The following is a 15,640-nucleotide window of genomic DNA, read 5'->3' on the forward strand; positions in this document are numbered from 1 at the left end:
AAGACGTTTTTGTCTCCAGTGCGTCAGAGAGGAATTTGAACCTGCCAGCCAAACTTTTGTGTACTTATCCTTTGTTTTACTGGATGTGACTGAGAAGGAATCTAATGGAAGAGACAGAATAATCTCTGTAATGCAACAGGGCTCTCCGTCCCCTAAGCGGAAGCGTATTAACATGTGGAATCCCAGAAACAGAAAGGATCAAGTGATCGCCAACTGTGGATCCACCCACATCCTGTTCCTGCTGCTCCCTCAAGTAAAGAGCTGAAGCTGGAGCAAACTAGGAGCGCTTAAGTCAAAAATGCTGCGGGCAAAGGACAGTTTAGCAAACAGATCCTGGAAACAAAAGAAATACAGGTTCCTTCAACTATTATCATACTGTATACGCATACAGACCAGGCAGGGGGCATTTTGAGGACATATTCCGAAGAAGAGGTTCAACTGAATCCCTCCTAGGCTGCATCCACACTGGAGAAATAACCTGGTTTGGCACTGCTTTAACTGCTCTGGCTCAAGGCGATGGGATTCTGGGAGTTGGAGTTTGTTGTGGGGTCCAGAGCGGAGCTCCGCTCTGGACCCCACAACAAACTCCAACTCCCAGAATCCCATCGCCTTGAGCCAGAGCAGTTAAAGCAGTGCCAAACCAGGTTATTTCTCCAGTGTGGATGCAGCCTAGGAGGGATTCAGTTGAACCTCTTCTTCGGAATATGTCCTCAAAATGCCCCCTGCCTGGTCTGTATGCGTATACAGTATGATAATAGTTGAAGGAACCTGTATTTCTTTTGTTTCCAGGATCTGTTTGCTAAACTGTCCTTTGCCCGCAGCATTTTTGACTTAAGCGCTCCTAGTTTGCTCCAGCTTCAGCTCTTTACTTGAGGGAGCAGCAGGAACAGGATGTGGGTGGATCCACAGTTGGCGATCACTTGATCCTTTCTGTTTCTGGGATTCCACATGTTAATACGCTTCCGCTTAGGGGACGGAGAGCCCTGTTGCATTACAGAGATTATTCTGTCTCTTCCATTAGATTCCTTCTCAGTCACATCCAGTAAAACAAAGGATAAGTACACAAAAGTTTGGCTGGCAGGTTCAAATTCCTCTCTGACGCACTGGAGACAAAAACGTCTTGGCTTGTTTGCTCCTCCTGTCCTTAGATTCTGTGTGAAGGCTTTCCATTCTCTCACTCACTTGAACTGGCCTTTTCTACTGCTGACAGTTTGGTGTTTCACACTGTTATAATGTTCATAAGAATATCCCAGGCGCTCAGCCTGAAAGGGAATAGATTTGTTGAGAGTGGATGGCAGGTTGTTTGGTTGCTCCCAAACTGATATTTTAATGCAATTTGCCCCCTTTGCCAAAATATGGAAGTCCTTCATGCAGGTGGTCATTTGTCTTCTTTTAGAGAGGCAGGGTTATACATGTAAGACTTAAAACTTATCCTCCCTGGAAAAAACTCATTATTTTCCCCCTACTTTTGCATATTTAGGAGGAGAATTCTGTATTCGTCATGACAAATTTGATCATCACATTGAATCAGACGCAAGGATACTGTTCAGAGGTATGTACATTCCACAAGGACCCCATCCTCAAATTTAATTGACTTTTTCTTGGATATCAGGATCTGTATTTCGAATCAATACAATCTTCCTTAATTTATTCTGGCCCTGGAACCTATCTGTCTATGGCAGAGAATTTACCTTAAGTCTGATGCAGAGTTTTGCCCTTGTAAAACAAATAATGTGGGATTCTTCCTGTTGACTCCTATGGATTGTTTCTGACTGATCCACGCACAACAGATAAAATAGTTCTGAATTAAATGTTTTTTGCCGGCTTCCATGCAGATAGTTTCAAAAGTGCTTCCTGCAGATTTCAGTGATAGCTTGAAAAACATCTCTGTTGGTGGACTGATAAGTTTTCTTCTCAGTTTGTATCTTTGCTCTTCTTCTGTTCTAGTTTCCAGATAAGACCACAACTTGCCAGTCTGATAAGGATTGCACAAAAGGATACATTGGCACTCACAGTAACGGTATGAACGGATGTGATGTTCAATGTTAGCAATTTTACTTGCTTTTTAGATAAAAACGCCATGAAGCAAGCTGTTCTTTCTCTCTGCCTCAGCCCTCCATCAGCCCAAAATATTTTGCTGCCTGCAGCAAAGCAGCAAATGGCATCCTCTTTCCTAAACCAAATGATTTTAATATCTTGGGTGTAAAATCCCAGATGATCTCCTTCTTGGTAGGAAAAATAATTTGAAGAGCTAAACAATTTACCACTGTTTTATGACACCCAGAATCCACTGCTTGAGATTACAGGCTCACCATGTTAAATCCTGCATTTCTGAAATATATGAATTATCCCTGTCTCCCTTAGAAGGAAAAAGTTCTGCCTGTGGCTTGAGCTCTACGTGTGTCTGAGTCCTGTGGTGGTGATGGTGTTGTTGCTGTTCTGACTTTTTTATGATGGCCTTTCCATATCCCTTCAGGTGTTCAAACTGGGAAGTGTGTCGATTACCCCCAAAATCACACACTCAAAACTTGTGAAGTGTTTGCCTGGTGTCCAGTGGAGAATGATGAGGAGGTACCCAAGTGAGTGCCTTGTGCAAATAGAAATAATGGGGAAGAATTCCAAAGGAGCAATTCCAGAGGATAGCATGAAGGCATCCATCAGATAACTGGAACAGCTTTCTAAACACATGAAGCCACATTTGGCTTTTCTGGTTTCAAGTTTAAATGCACACAAGAGGAGGCGAGTGCACTAGCCATGGCCTCTCTTTCATTGCTTTTCTGACATGGAGAGTGATAATCTGAAGAGGACAGCCTTCCAACATAGAAGGTGGTCTCCTCTTTGGATCACTGCTCCCCAGAACTTAGACAAGTTACTGTTTTTGACTCCTAGCATCCCTCAGCCACCATGGTCATGTTGGCTAGGGGATTCTGGGAGCTGTTGTCTAAAAGTGAGGCTTCCAAGCTGTGGATATTTCACATATGAAGGGTGATGATGGGCAGAGAGGAGAGGGCCAGCACACACATCTCCTCACATGTTGATTTAACAAAATGGGTTTGTGTGTCATCTGATGCGGGATCCTCTCTATAACATTGATAATGCCTGCTGGTTAAACATGACCTTCTGTATGATGAAGCAGCTTTCCCCAGTTTGGGGCTCTGTAGACATGTTTGACCATAATGCCATCATCTCCAGGCAGCATGACCTTGGGGAATAGAGGTTGGCATCCGACTTCCTTTGTGTCTAATCCCTTTTGCTAGCCTATAGGTAAAAGCACTGTGGTGGGAATAGCCTCTATAAATGGGTGGGGGATGTTGGTCCTCCATATATTATTGGACTGTGCCCCCCAGCATCCCTGCTCATGAACTACAGTATGTTGGATAATGCTGATGGGAGTTGCTGTTCAACAGTATCTGTTTGTTCCCCCCCCCCCCCACCACCACCCTTACAGGGTACCTTTACATAAATGTGAAAGTATGCACTTACATTGTATTAAATCAAAACCATTGTGTCAAATCCATCTGGACCATTACTGCCAGGGACAGATTATCAATGGTTCCACGGGTGCACTGGCTAGGGACTCAAGTGCTCAAGGGAAATGAAGTACATAGTTGCTTTCTCAAGCCAATCCCAAATATCCTGATATTTCTAATAATATCACTGACATTTAAGGAGAGAAAATAGGTTGATTATGATTTCCGTGCTGTTGTCTTTTGTATGTATCTCCCACGTGTGCCTAAAGAGGGCCCTATCTTTGAGACAGCTCTATAGCCCCAACCTGCCTTAATATGGCCTTGATGCTGGCTCTTAAGGGTATGGGGCTTGGGCTTTTCTTCTCGTGGTTGTTCCCCGAGGACCAAACTCAAGGTACCAATGGCGGTGGAAAGGGAAAGGTCCGTTCAGATGGAAAGAACAGTTTTGGAGAGGTGATTTTTGTCAGCACAGGTTCAACAATTTCTTCCCAGAGCTTGGATGATAACTTCTAGAATCCCTTAGCTAGGAGGCACTGGGAGTTGTAGTCCAAGGCTGCACCTCCACACTATCCTGATGCCTGCTGTGGCCTCCCTTTGGTTGTTAGTTACATAACAACAAAAAGATTTAGGTTCATTGCTTTCATGCAGTTAGTTATGGCCCCAGAATTCTGGTCAGCGTGCATATAAGAACTCAGTTTAGGACTGAAGAATATATAGCCCTCCAAATGTTATTGGGATCCAGCTCCCATCAGTCCTAACCAGGACAGCCAATGAGGAGGGATGATGGGAATTGTAACTGAAAGAGATCTGAAAGTTGCCACATTCCTCAGTTTTCATACAGCTAAAACCAAGCAGGTCTAGGTTTGAGAAGAGCCTGCATGGAAATCCATGTAAGAGCTCTATATATTTACTTTAAAACGATACAAAAACTTATATCCCATCCTTCTGGCATTATCCACACCACTTGGGGCACTGGCAGCAATGAAAAGCCATCAAAATACAATCCAAATGCAAAATTGAATAAAAAGGGATTGATAATAACTGTAACATGAAAAACTCAAGAGGCAAAGACAGTTTGAACAAGATGGCCTTTGCCTTTCAGCCAATCACAGTCAAAGAAGATGCCAGCCTGGTTCAAGGAAGGAAGGAAGGAAGGAAGGAGGGCATCATACAAATGTACAAATTGTAACTGGAAATGCTAAACCTGAGAAAAGCATGTGTTCTGCCATCTATGGCAAAGAGACGCGAAGGATGAACTGTCAGGGTTTTGACCCACTACCCTGATCCAAGTGGTCACATAACACAGCTAGTTGCCAACAAGGTGTTAAACATTAAGTGTGGTCAAATGTTTCCACTCAGGTCTTCTCTCTTTTTCAACCGTCTTTAGACCAGCTTTCCTCAAGGATGCTGAGAATTTTACTCTTCTCGTGAAGAACAGCATCTGGTACCCCAAGTTCAACTTCACTAAGTATGTATATTTTTTTCCTGAACTGCCAGCTTCTTTTAGGAAGTGGGGAATCCCTGAAGTTCTACAGTTTTTGTTTGATAGGGTGATATTGGGGTGATATTTCAGGGAAATGGAGGCATTGTTTGAGATAGCAAGGGTTCTGGAGTGAGTAGGGAGAAAGGGAACCTGGATTTATGAAAGGGGGAAATTGTGAGGAGGGAAACAGAGAAGGTAAGCTGAATTTGACTAAGTTGCCAAAAGAGAAATAAAAATAAAAATGAGAAGCGCAGTCGAGGAAATGGGAATGCTTCAGATTTATAAGATGAGAATGGGCTCTGTGGCCATGTCCTCATCTTCTAGAACATGGCCACATAGCCCAAAAAACCCACAAAAAAACTATGGATGCCGGCCATGAAAGCCTTCGACTTCACACTTCAGATTAAATTGTTTATTTTATTTATATCATATTCATTCCTCTTACTGCGGATAGAGTGGGTTAGATATCAGTTTTTCAAAAAGACAAGCCAGTCCTGCCTTCAGCCTTACAATCTTGAAAGACATCACGCAAAAAGTGATGGAGAAGGGAACATTTAAAAAATGAGGTAACTCATGCACAGAGTCTGAATGTTGCAAGCAGAGTCTGGAAATACTACTTGGTGAGCTACCTGCCATTTCGTCTTTTTTCTTTGTCCAGGCGAAACATTCTCCCCAACATCAATAGCACATACCTCAAAAACTGCAAATACAATGCCAAAACGGACCCCTTTTGTCCAATCTTCCGCCTCCGCGATATGGTTGAAGCTGCTGCACAGGATTTCCAGGAGATGGCAATTGAGGTCAGTTAGGTTACATACTGAGAAAATACAGCTGAAAAGACATTCAAGGGTTGAATTTATTTTAACAAAATATGAATACTGGCCAAGATTCTGCATTGGAGAGATGTATGGTACAAGTTCTGCCAGCAGGACTATGTGACATCTCCCGTCTCCTCTCCCTGTAATGTTTGTTTCTACCCATTTTCCTTGAGTAACCAGTGTATTTGAACAAGGGTATCTGGGTAATAGGTTTATACAAACAAGTGTTGTTTGACAGACACTCAGGCGATTAACAGCAAATGTTTAACTTTCCGGGATTAAGGTTTCCTCTGAAACAACTATACTTTTACTTTCAGTTGTAATGCCCATTGCATTTGCAGAAGACTTTCTTTACTAATTGTTTTTACTTGGCTATTTTGCAAATCTGAAGTGGGCAGTCTGCAGTATGAATCTGCCACAAATATCTTTATAACAGACTCCTCTTTGGCAATGGGGGAATGCGGGGTTCATTTTACCAACCTGTAACATTGAGGCAATAGAACTATCCACTGGATAGCACCTATGTCTTTGTGCTTTGAACATTTGAAATAAGCTGTACAGATCCCAGCATTTAAAATAGTACCTCTGAGCATAAGCTTCAGTTTAGTTTTCTTCTACTTTTTTTCTCTTCAGAATGGATTTGGAGTGCCAGGATGCATTGTTTATTGAACTTCATATAAAATTCAGCACATGCTTTGTTGCAAAAGACTATAGAGAATTATGGTGTAGTGGTTTGAACGTTGGATTATGACTCTGGAGACCAGGGTTCAAATCCTGGCTCAGCCACGGAAACTCACTCGGTGACCTTGGGCAAGTCACACTCTCTCAGCCTCATGGGAAGGCAATAGCAAACCTCCTCTGAACAAATCTTGCCAAGAAAACCCCTTAGGGTCACTGTAAGTCAGAAACGACTTGAAGGCACACAACAGTGGAAAAATAGTATTGTGTCCAATAAAATTGCAGTTTGAATTTAAATTGAAGGCACTGCTTCTGTTTCTACAGGGCGGAGTGATGGGGCTGCAGATTAACTGGAACTGTGACTTAGACAAGGCTGCTGCTCATTGTGTGCCAAAATATACCTTCCGCCGCATTGATAACAAGGATTCTGCCCACACAGTCTCACCTGGATACAATTTCAGGTAGGGAGATCTGTGGAATGGAGGCACCTCTGTTTGAGAACAGCCACCTGTGTAGAGTCTGAACTCTCTTTGGTGCTATGTAGAAGTTGCATTATCTGCCTGGCTGTTCTAGATCTCCTGGGTCTTGAGATCTAGAGCCAGTGTGGCATAATCGTTTGAGGATTGGACTGGGACTCTGGGAGACCTTAGTTCAAATCTGTGCCCACCATGGAAACCCACGGAGACACTCTGCCACCTAATAAGGAGCCCTGGCGGCACAGTGGTTAAATGCCTGTACTGCAGCCACTCACTCACAAACCACAAGGTTGTGAGTTCAATACCAGCCAGGGTTTCTGGGTTGACTCAGCCTGGCATCCTTCCGCAGGTTGCTAAAATAAGTACCCAGCTGGTTGGGGGCAATTGGCTTACACTTTGTAAACCGCTTAGTACATCAGTAAGCGGTATAGAAATGTACTTGCTATTGCTGATAAGAAGGCAATGGCAATCCACCTCTGAAGAAATCTAGCAGCAAATATGGTTTACTGGTTTGAGTATTAATGTAGTTTTGCTGTGATAGCAGGATATCTTTGTAACTGGCTGATTGCATGCCCCTTCCTGTTCCCTTTTCAGATTTGCAAAGTACTACAAAACACCTGATGGTGTAGACTCCCGGACACTCATCAAGGCTTATGGCATCCGCTTTGACATCATGGTATTTGGAAAGGTAGCTACTCTGACAAATAAAATAAGTGTGTCAACAGCTCCTGAGAACGTTCTGCATGGGTCATGAATTACACCTCTCTACTTCTTTGCCTTGGGAGGGTCCATATCTTAGTGGTAGAGCATAGGCTTGGGATGTCTACGGTCCCGGGTCAATCCCTAGCTTCTGTATTAAGACTACCAAGATCTGGGACCCACTGGCAGTTAGAATAGAATAGATATCCCCAGCATTACAGATGGGCAGACTCCGTCAAGGAAGTCTTGGCTGCCTCTACAAAAGCATTTCTTAGGCTGTCTCTGGAACATGTGTGAATAACTTGAGTATATCTGTGTCTGTCTTAGGCAGGAAAATTTGATATCATTCCCACAATGATTAACATCGGATCTGGTTTAGCCCTCTTTGGTGTGGTAAGCACTTTTCTTCTCCCTCCGTGTGGCATTCCTTTTAATCGGGGGCTTTAAAAAAGGAGCCATTTAATAACAATTCTTGTCACTACCTTTACACTTACCTAGGCAACTGTCCTGTGTGATGTCATTGTCCTGTATTTTATGAAGAAAAGATACTATTACAGAGAGAAAAAATACAAATATGTCGAAGATTATGAATTGGTAAGTTTGCAGATGAGCTCATATCCTAGTGTTTGTCGTGTTAGTCTAAAAGTCAAAAAATTTATTTGACTGGGGGGGTATTTTCTGCATTGATGGATTTGGACAGTGTTGGCCAGAATTAAGGTAAAATGTGGACTTCTTTGAGATCCAATTTGCGTCTCTTGCACTGACTTTCCTTCCCATTTTTTAAAGGAAGCCAATGCATCCTATGGATCCCAGTCAGAAAGTCATGTGTTCCATGGTGACTGATCACTCCAAAAGGCTGCAACAAACACCGTCCTACGCATTTCACAGGGAGCTAATGAATGGGATGCATCTCTCAGGAACTGACTGACTGGCCTTGACTTTCTAATATGGGTGTGGGGGAAAAGAAAACATTTAAATTATCACTGTATTACCATCACGCAGGGCTCAGACTAACTTCTGTTTTGGATGCCTGACTTAAGCCAGCAGCTCTTCCTGATCTAAAGGGAATGTGAAGATTGGGATACTCTGTAAATACTTCAACACTTTCTGTGAAAGTTTCTTCTGGGAGGTAGGGATTCAGTCTGAGGTAATTCTGAGCTGAGCCTCTAAACTGTGGCTGTGTGAAGACAAATTGTCTCTCATATTTCCCCCAGGTGGGGAAGATACACCTTGGATGCTAAAATGGTCCTACTTCTGATTTGAAACACTAGACCCATTTCCTTTTGTAGCCTTGTTGGTTGTTGTCATAGTTGGGTTGGTTCTGCTGCCATCTCTGCCCGACTAGATGCCAGTGGGGTGTAAGCGAGCTTGTTCATAGTAAGTGCCAACGTGTAAAGACATGAATGCCAGGTGCCTTCCCCCCCCCCCCCCCCCAAGAATGCAGAAAATGGGGATTATGCCAAAACTCTTTTATCAGAATTTTACCAGAACTATAGTTTAGGAAAGTCCTCAGGACACTTAAACTAGTTTGATGCATAGTCATATTTTGAGATTAACAATTTACTACTAGTCCTATCCCATATGTACACAGGAGCCATAAGTGTTTCTTACTGTGAATTGGAGATTTGGAGATAGGTGATTGAGAATGTATTTTGCACATATTATAAAGGCATTGGAAACTTTACTGTGCTTGTGTGTCTCCTTTTTCTACTGCATGGTTAGCTGGAATACAAAGTTATAGCCTTATAGTTCTTTAACTTGGCTTTCACAAGTAAATAAGGGTGTTGAAAAACCTGTCATCATATCAGCCTTTTGTGTCTTCAGCTCTGGAAGATAGGTTAGTTAATATGCTGTATTAGAAAGGTTACCTCCAGAGTGGAGACTAGGTAGCACTGGTAGATCTCATGTACTGAAGTATAAGCGTGTCTGTTGGGGTTTGCTGAGCTCCACTCTTCTTTCTTAGTCAGGGCCAGGACTGTTGCATGGCCTATTTTGTATAGGCTTAATCCTATTAATACCAACAACAGCAGACACAATGAATCAAGAGGGATTTACAATAATGATTCACTATTCAACTGATAAGTCACTGGAACTACCAACAGGATTGAAAGGACAGTCTTTGCCAAGGTAATGAAACGGTTTTTTCCCTCATGTTCAGGGAATTTTGGGAAGAAATAGTGTGCAAGAAGTGTTGAAGGCCTAGTTATCCCTCCCTAAAGTGAGAGTGCAGACCTAAAGGCACCAGAATCCCATCTGATCTTGGGAGCAAAGCAGGGACAGTCCTGATAAGTGCTTAGATGGGAGACCATCATCGGATACCAGGTGTTGTAGGCTATATTTCAGAGTAAGGAACTGGCAAAACCACCTCTTACCTTGAAAAACCTATGAAATTCATGGAGTCGCCATTAAGTCAACAGGCAGCTTGAAGATACACACACACAAAGTCATAGTCCTCTTTGGCTTCGTAATCCAATATGCTCCCTAGGTCAGAAAGTAGGAACTTAACAGGCAGCTGCCAGGAGTTAGAAATAGTATATTTTATTTTTGTCATTTTCATTTGTTACCACTGATAATAGCATGGGTAGGAGTCATGGCTACCTCTAGGAAACCCTGTGGGACCTTGTACAGCTTCCTTTTCAAGCACAACAGCTCCAGATTGTGTTGCTGAAGAATTATAAAGTGAGGATGAACTAGCTGGTCATCTCTGACTGGGTAATGCCTAAGATCTGTGTCTATTACTGACTGGATGTGTTTAGAGGGGACTTACTTCCCCATTTCCTTACCTTCCTCATCCCTATGAACTGGGAGGAAAATGACAAAAAAACCCAGCTGAGATTTGGACACAACAGCTAATCATATCCTGGTTTACCATTATGTAGTTAATAAAGTCTTCTTTGATTAGGATCAAGCGTAGAGCATTCTGCACATTTGGGAAATTTCATCAGTTACCTTAGAACCACTGAGAGCAGCATAGCATCTTGGGCTACTACCTTGTCCCACTGAGCAGCACAACACTGAACGAAAAGCCACAAGCATTTTCTTTCAATGTACTGAAGGCCATACACAGACCACAACAGCCAAAACCATAATTACATCCAATTAATTAATTTCCAAATTAAAATTTGCAGAAATTCTTCCTTTCCTCCACAACGATGTTAGAAAATAGGGTTTGGGATGAAGTGCTGTTTGCCAATTCCTTGCTGACATGTCCAAGAATGGCACACATGTAGGACAAGTTGACTTAAGTCTAGGACAATTCATCCCAAATAAATGTTTTTTGTTTCACACCTGACACCCTGCTTCAGGAAATCAAATACACCTTAAGCCAATACTGTATGATCTCAATAAATAATATTTACATAAAAGCTATTGTCCTACACAAAGGATAGCATGCTCTTCCCACCTAATGGGTTTGCAGTCTTTCTTCCGCGCTGCATTTGTCCATTGGTCCAAAACAGGCCAAGAGATATAACTTCTACAAATGTCTTTCAACATGGAACTTGACTGACCAGACCTGTTATGTCTGACTATGGTCCTTTGGATCCAATGATTGGGACACAGCGTCCTGATTCCATTTTTCAACAGAACGGAGATGTCAACTGTTCAGGGAAAGGTCTTCCATGAGGTGAAATCAAATCCTGGAGTATGAAGCAAGTCAAAGCAAAGGTAGCTGTGATGTCGCTCTTCCTTTTGTTGCAATTCCATTTCTCTCACATTGGTACCAGCTTATTCAACAACTTTCACACAGACAAAAGATCAGGGGGGTACTCCCCATAACAGTATTTGGCAATTGGGTTCCGATAGGTGTTTTCATGCTGGACGCTCTGATCAGAAAAGAAAGAGAAGATGTCTTAGGGAAAACCAAGGACATACAGAAAAACTGTTCACCAGGGACACTACAGGGAGGGAGCACAGCTGAGTAGTGGAGCACAAACTTTCCATGAAGAAGGCCTTGACATCTCCAGATTTTGTTTGCACAGAAAAAATAGTGATTTGGGCTTAGGAAAACAGATTTCAACAACATTTTTACCCACTCACCCAATTCTTAAGTGCAAAATATCGTTGAAATGTGTGCAAAAACTCTTGCAGTTTCTATTCAACAGGGAAAACCTTGGAAATTGTTACTGCATGCAAAAGTGTAAGCGAAGGTTCAATTTCCTAGCAGGACCAGAGTTATCCTTTGGGCTGCACACTTCTCCAAATTTTGGAAGCAGTTCATGACTCAAATAATGTGGGCATTAGAGAGAGCGGCAGACAAAGCACCAATTTCCGTGTTTGTGAAGGAAAAGAATTGTTGCCAAGTGATATGACAGATAAGAATCTACTTTGTCCATCTTTAGTCAAGGCCAACCCTCACAAATCTCGAAGAGGGGATTAAATGCCTCCTTGCCCACTCTGTACATTACCGTTATCACGCTTTCCTACCCTGCAGGGATAGGACAGATGTAGACAAAATGCCTGGACACTGCCAGGTGGAGCAATTCTTCATCACATCCTTCAAAAGCTTCTCAAGCAGAAAACCTATCTTTATGTACAAGTCCTCCTTACTAGGTAAGTATGGCTGACTGCTTCTCTGACACAAGGAATCCTCCTTTGCCCCACACATATCCAACCCCACAAAAATCTCCTCAGCACTTATAAAAGGTGGGGGGGGGGACACAACTTCCCAGAGGCTCCAGACCTCCCCCAAACCACTGCAGGTTGCCTACTGTTGAAGTTGTAGCCATACCACCAAATTTGACGTGGCTTAAAAGCCACAACTGTCTTTGAAAACAAGTTGCCCATTTGGCAGCAGCCACAAAAAGAGGCAAGGAAGCTAGATGCTGTAGGAAGGCTATGTGTTGTTACTGCAAGGTAACCCAGTGGGTTTCCATGGCACAGCAGAGATGGGAATCCTGGTCTCCTGAGTCCTAGTCCAACGCTCAAACCACTACACTAGAGTCGTTCTCTGACTGTGTGTTCCTCCTAACTAACAGGGACGTTCTGGCCAGACTATTTGTGTGCTTTCCACAACCAAAGGCTTCTCCCTGCTTACCTGTGATGAGGTCCTGCATTTTGCCAGACACAACTCAAAGTGATCTTCAACTGAAATGAATAGGTTCTGGAAGGCCACAGCTGCTCGATTCAAAAAATTTTCCAGGACCTGTTGCTGAAAAAAACCCCAGACATTTTGGAAGGTAAGAAAGGCAACCTGGAAGGGAAAGGAGTGCCCACACATATCCTGCATTGACTTTATGCAGTTTTTAAAATGTATCTTATATTTATTACAATCATATAAACTTCCATGTTTGTTATGGACACCACTTGTGCACCCTTAAGATCGAGTCCTCCTTACCTTGTTGGGCTGAAGGCAGCAGGAAACGCATGCCTCATACACGCTGCAACATCCATTTGACAGGCAGCTGTCGCAGCTGTACAGCTTTGTATTGGGCGCCTCCACGTTGCAACAACCATTCACCAAGACGTCCTTTCTTTCACAGATGTAACCTACATCCCCAGAAATGTAACAGCAGAAAAAGGGAGGACTGAGGAACCCTGGATATTTTCAGGGAATTAGGAATGGAGCAGAGAAAGAGGCAGGGCCTTGCCAGGAGAGTGTCTCTAGCAAGACGCCTACAGAGAATCACAAAGAATGGGTAAAATGCATCTGAGGAAGTAGACCGAAGTCTATGAAAGCTCCTGCTGGCAATTTCTCTCAGTGAATCTCAAAGGTGGTTCAAGATGTCTTGGTGTACTGATTCTACAGACTAACATGGCTATACTGTATCTTTTAATTCTATGGGTAGAAGTGTTGATTTAAAATAACCTCTAGCAGCTTTCCCTTCTATCAGAACCAGAGCCTTTCTATAGACACTCTGAAATACTTGGATTACAACAGTGTTCTCTGCTAGCAATACACTTGCTGGGAACATCCACTTTTCCTCTAGGTACTATGGGGATAAGGGCTAAACTCAGACACTGGGGGAGTCCAGTGGGGCTCTGGGGCAGAGGATGGCCCATGCTTTAACCAATACACCACTGAATGAGGACCCTTACCCAGTTCATCTGTGATCAGCAGCTTCCCTTGGACAGAATTTCGACACTGGTTCCCCTGCTGACTGCTGTTCCCTGGGCTGAACTGGACTTTCCATGCAATCGGGTGGTCTTCGTCTTGTGAGGGGGGGATGTTTCGGTCCCAGAGCACTCTCTCCTCCTGAAGCAAAACAAAGCAGTACAGGAAAAGTGTTGGCAAAAACTGGACCTTCCTAGAATCATAAAGGGCCACCCAGTCCAACTCCCTTCTGCCATGCAGGAACTCTCAATCAAAGCATCCCCATTGACAGATGGCCATCCAGCCTCTGCTTAAAGACCTCCAAGGAAGGAGACTCCACTACACTCCAAGAAACGAGTGTCTTCCGCTGTCAAACAGCCCTTACTCTCAGGAAGTCCCTCCTAATGTTTAAGTGGAATCTCTTTTCCTGGAGCTTGCATCCATTGTTCTGGGTCCTGTTCTCTGGAGCAGCAGAAAACAAGCTTGCTCCCTCCTCAATATGACATCCCTTCAAATATTTAAACAGGGCGATCATATCACCCCTTATGCTTTTCTTCTTCAATCTAAACATCCCCAGCTCCCTGAGTCCTTCCTCATAGGGCTTCATGGTTTCCAGGCCCTTCACCATTTTAATCGCCCTCCTTTAGACATGCTCCAGTTTCTCCACATCCCTTTTGAATTGTGTTGCCCAGAACCGGACGCAGTATCCCAGGTGGGGCCTGGCCAGAGCAGAATCGAGTGGCGCTATGACTTCGCTGGATCTAGACTCGCTGCTTCTCTTGATGCCGCCTAGGCTGGCCTCGGGCGCCCGGAGCCTGACCTGCTTGAAGGTGCTGCTGAGGAAATAGATGAGCGAGAGGCCGAAGACGAGGCCCAGCACCCAGCGCTTCCTCAGCAGCCTCCGCCAGACCAGCGCCAGCAGCTGCACCATCGGGAAGCCTTCAGCCGGAGCCCGGAGCCGGGGAAGGCCTCCAGGCCGGGCCCGACGAGAGGGAGCCGGACATCAGGCCCGGCGGCGGCAGCGGCTCCCCCTTCGCCCGCCCCTCCAGGGCCCCCAGGGGCTGACTTCCGCTCCGAGCCGGAAGTGACGTCTGGGGCCGGGTGCGGACTGGCGCCTACGAACCGGAAGTGAGGGGAGAGGAGAGCTTTGTCGTCCAGGTGGGAGCCCCGGGTGCTTTCTGGGCCTCGCTTTCGCCTTGTGAGGGGCAAAGCTAGCCGTCAAGAAGGCCCTCTCTCCTTGTTAGAGAGATGTATATATATATAGCAATTATATGTATATAGCTTATAGATATATATCTTATATCAGCGTTTATATATATGTGTGTGTATCTTATAGTTTAGCATATGTATCTCTCTCTCTCTCTCTCTCTCTCTATATATATATATATATATACACACACACACACCTTATAGCTTAGCATATATATGTACGTATCACACACATATATAATGGCATAGCATATATGTGTATATATTTTATAGCTTAGCGTATACATTTTATGTATTATAGGTTAGCATGTTTATGTCTATGTATACCTTATAGCTTAGCATATATATATATATATATATCTTACATTTTATAGCTTAGCATATAACTATCTTATACATAATATCTTAGCATACATATGTGTGTATGTGTATATATATATATATACATATACATTATCGCTTAGCATATGTGTGCATATATATCTTATATCTTAGTGTGTATGTGTATATATATATATATATATATTACAGATGTCTTATAGCTTAGCCTATATCTATCTATCTTATACATAATATCTTAGCATACATATGTGTGTATGTGTATATGTATATATATATATATACATATACATTATAGCTTAGCATATGTGTGCATATATATCTTATATCTTAGTGTGTGTGTATATATATATATATATATATATGTTACAGATGTCTTATAGCTTAGCCTATATCTATCTATCTTATACATAATATCTTAGCATACATATGTGTGT

The 15,640-nt window shown here is 43.2% G+C and overlaps 3 protein-coding genes and 1 long non-coding RNA gene across 8 annotated transcripts in view; 2 read left to right on the plus strand and 2 right to left on the minus strand.

Moving 5' to 3' along the window:
* The first annotated feature begins 1,463 nt into the window (after window positions 1-1,463).
* LOC121917639 (P2X purinoceptor 4-like) lies at window positions 1,464-9,308 on the plus strand. 2 transcript variants are annotated; one of them, XM_042443750.1, is made up of 10 exons: window positions 1,464-1,552; window positions 1,948-2,020; window positions 2,477-2,579; window positions 4,858-4,938; window positions 5,612-5,753; window positions 6,774-6,910; window positions 7,520-7,613; window positions 7,952-8,017; window positions 8,123-8,218; window positions 8,411-9,308. In XM_042443750.1, the coding sequence occupies exons 1-10, from the start codon at window positions 1,502-1,504 to the stop codon at window positions 8,465-8,467; spliced, it is 900 nt and encodes a 299-aa protein (XP_042299684.1). In that variant the 5' UTR covers window positions 1,464-1,501; the 3' UTR covers window positions 8,468-9,308. The 2 variants fall into 2 exon arrangements, with proteins under 2 accessions (XP_042299684.1, XP_042299685.1); XM_042443751.1 differs by lacking the exon at window positions 2,477-2,579 and having other exon boundaries at window positions 4,830-4,938.
* On the minus strand, window positions 5,649-9,903 carry LOC121917642. The gene is made up of 3 exons (XR_006101073.1): window positions 9,493-9,903; window positions 8,119-8,149; window positions 5,649-5,784 (listed from the first exon to the last, which is right to left on the minus strand). It is a non-coding gene; the product is annotated as an uncharacterized LOC121917642 (long non-coding RNA).
* Window positions 9,904-10,146: 243 nt separating this feature from the next.
* Window positions 10,147-14,722, minus strand: LOC121917641 (SREBP regulating gene protein-like). Its single transcript, XM_042443752.1, has 5 exons — window positions 14,476-14,722; window positions 13,661-13,817; window positions 12,960-13,111; window positions 12,660-12,773; window positions 10,147-11,448 (listed from the first exon to the last, which is right to left on the minus strand). Exons 1-5 carry the CDS (start codon window positions 14,584-14,586, stop codon window positions 11,365-11,367), a joined length of 618 nt encoding a protein of 205 aa, XP_042299686.1. The 5' UTR covers window positions 14,587-14,722; the 3' UTR covers window positions 10,147-11,364.
* Window positions 14,723-14,726: 4 nt separating this feature from the next.
* Window positions 14,727-15,640, plus strand: part of LOC121917638 (RING finger and transmembrane domain-containing protein 2-like) — a 19,403-nt gene continuing 18,489 nt past the window's right edge. The window contains exon 1 of one of the 4 annotated variants that reach the window (XM_042443749.1): window positions 14,727-14,813. The gene's annotated coding sequence lies outside the window, so the exon portion shown is untranslated. The other 3 variants (XM_042443746.1, XM_042443748.1, XM_042443747.1) reach the window with 3 other exon arrangements.

Source organism: Sceloporus undulatus, unplaced genomic scaffold (genome assembly GCF_019175285.1).
Source record: "Sceloporus undulatus isolate JIND9_A2432 ecotype Alabama unplaced genomic scaffold, SceUnd_v1.1 scaffold_29, whole genome shotgun sequence".
NCBI lineage: Eukaryota > Metazoa > Chordata > Lepidosauria > Squamata > Phrynosomatidae > Sceloporus > Sceloporus undulatus.

What these genes read in the sequence shown, in the direction of transcription:
- LOC121917639 (XM_042443750.1), top strand. Translation starts at nt 1,502, where the DNA reads ATGACAAATTTGATCATCACATTGAATCAGACGCAAGGATACTGTTCA. An exon ending in CGCAAGGATACTGTTCAGAG is followed by an intron (nt 1,553 to 1,947) that starts GTATGTACATTC and finishes CTTCTGTTCTAG; the next exon opens with TTTCCAGATAAGACCACAAC. An exon ending in TCACCTGGATACAATTTCAG is followed by an intron (nt 6,911 to 7,519) that starts GTAGGGAGATCT and finishes TTCCCTTTTCAG; the next exon opens with ATTTGCAAAGTACTACAAAA.
- LOC121917641 (XM_042443752.1), bottom strand. Translation starts at nt 14,586, where the DNA reads ATGGTGCAGCTGCTGGCGCTGGTCTGGCGGAGGCTGCTGAGGAAGCGC. An exon ending in TCAGCAGCACCTTCAAGCAG is followed by an intron (nt 13,818 to 14,475) that starts GTCAGGCTCCGG and finishes GTTTTGCTTCAG; the next exon opens with GAGGAGAGAGTGCTCTGGGA. An exon ending in GCTGCCTTCAGCCCAACAAG is followed by an intron (nt 12,774 to 12,959) that starts GTAAGGAGGACT and finishes GGTTTTTTTCAG; the next exon opens with CAACAGGTCCTGGAAAATTT.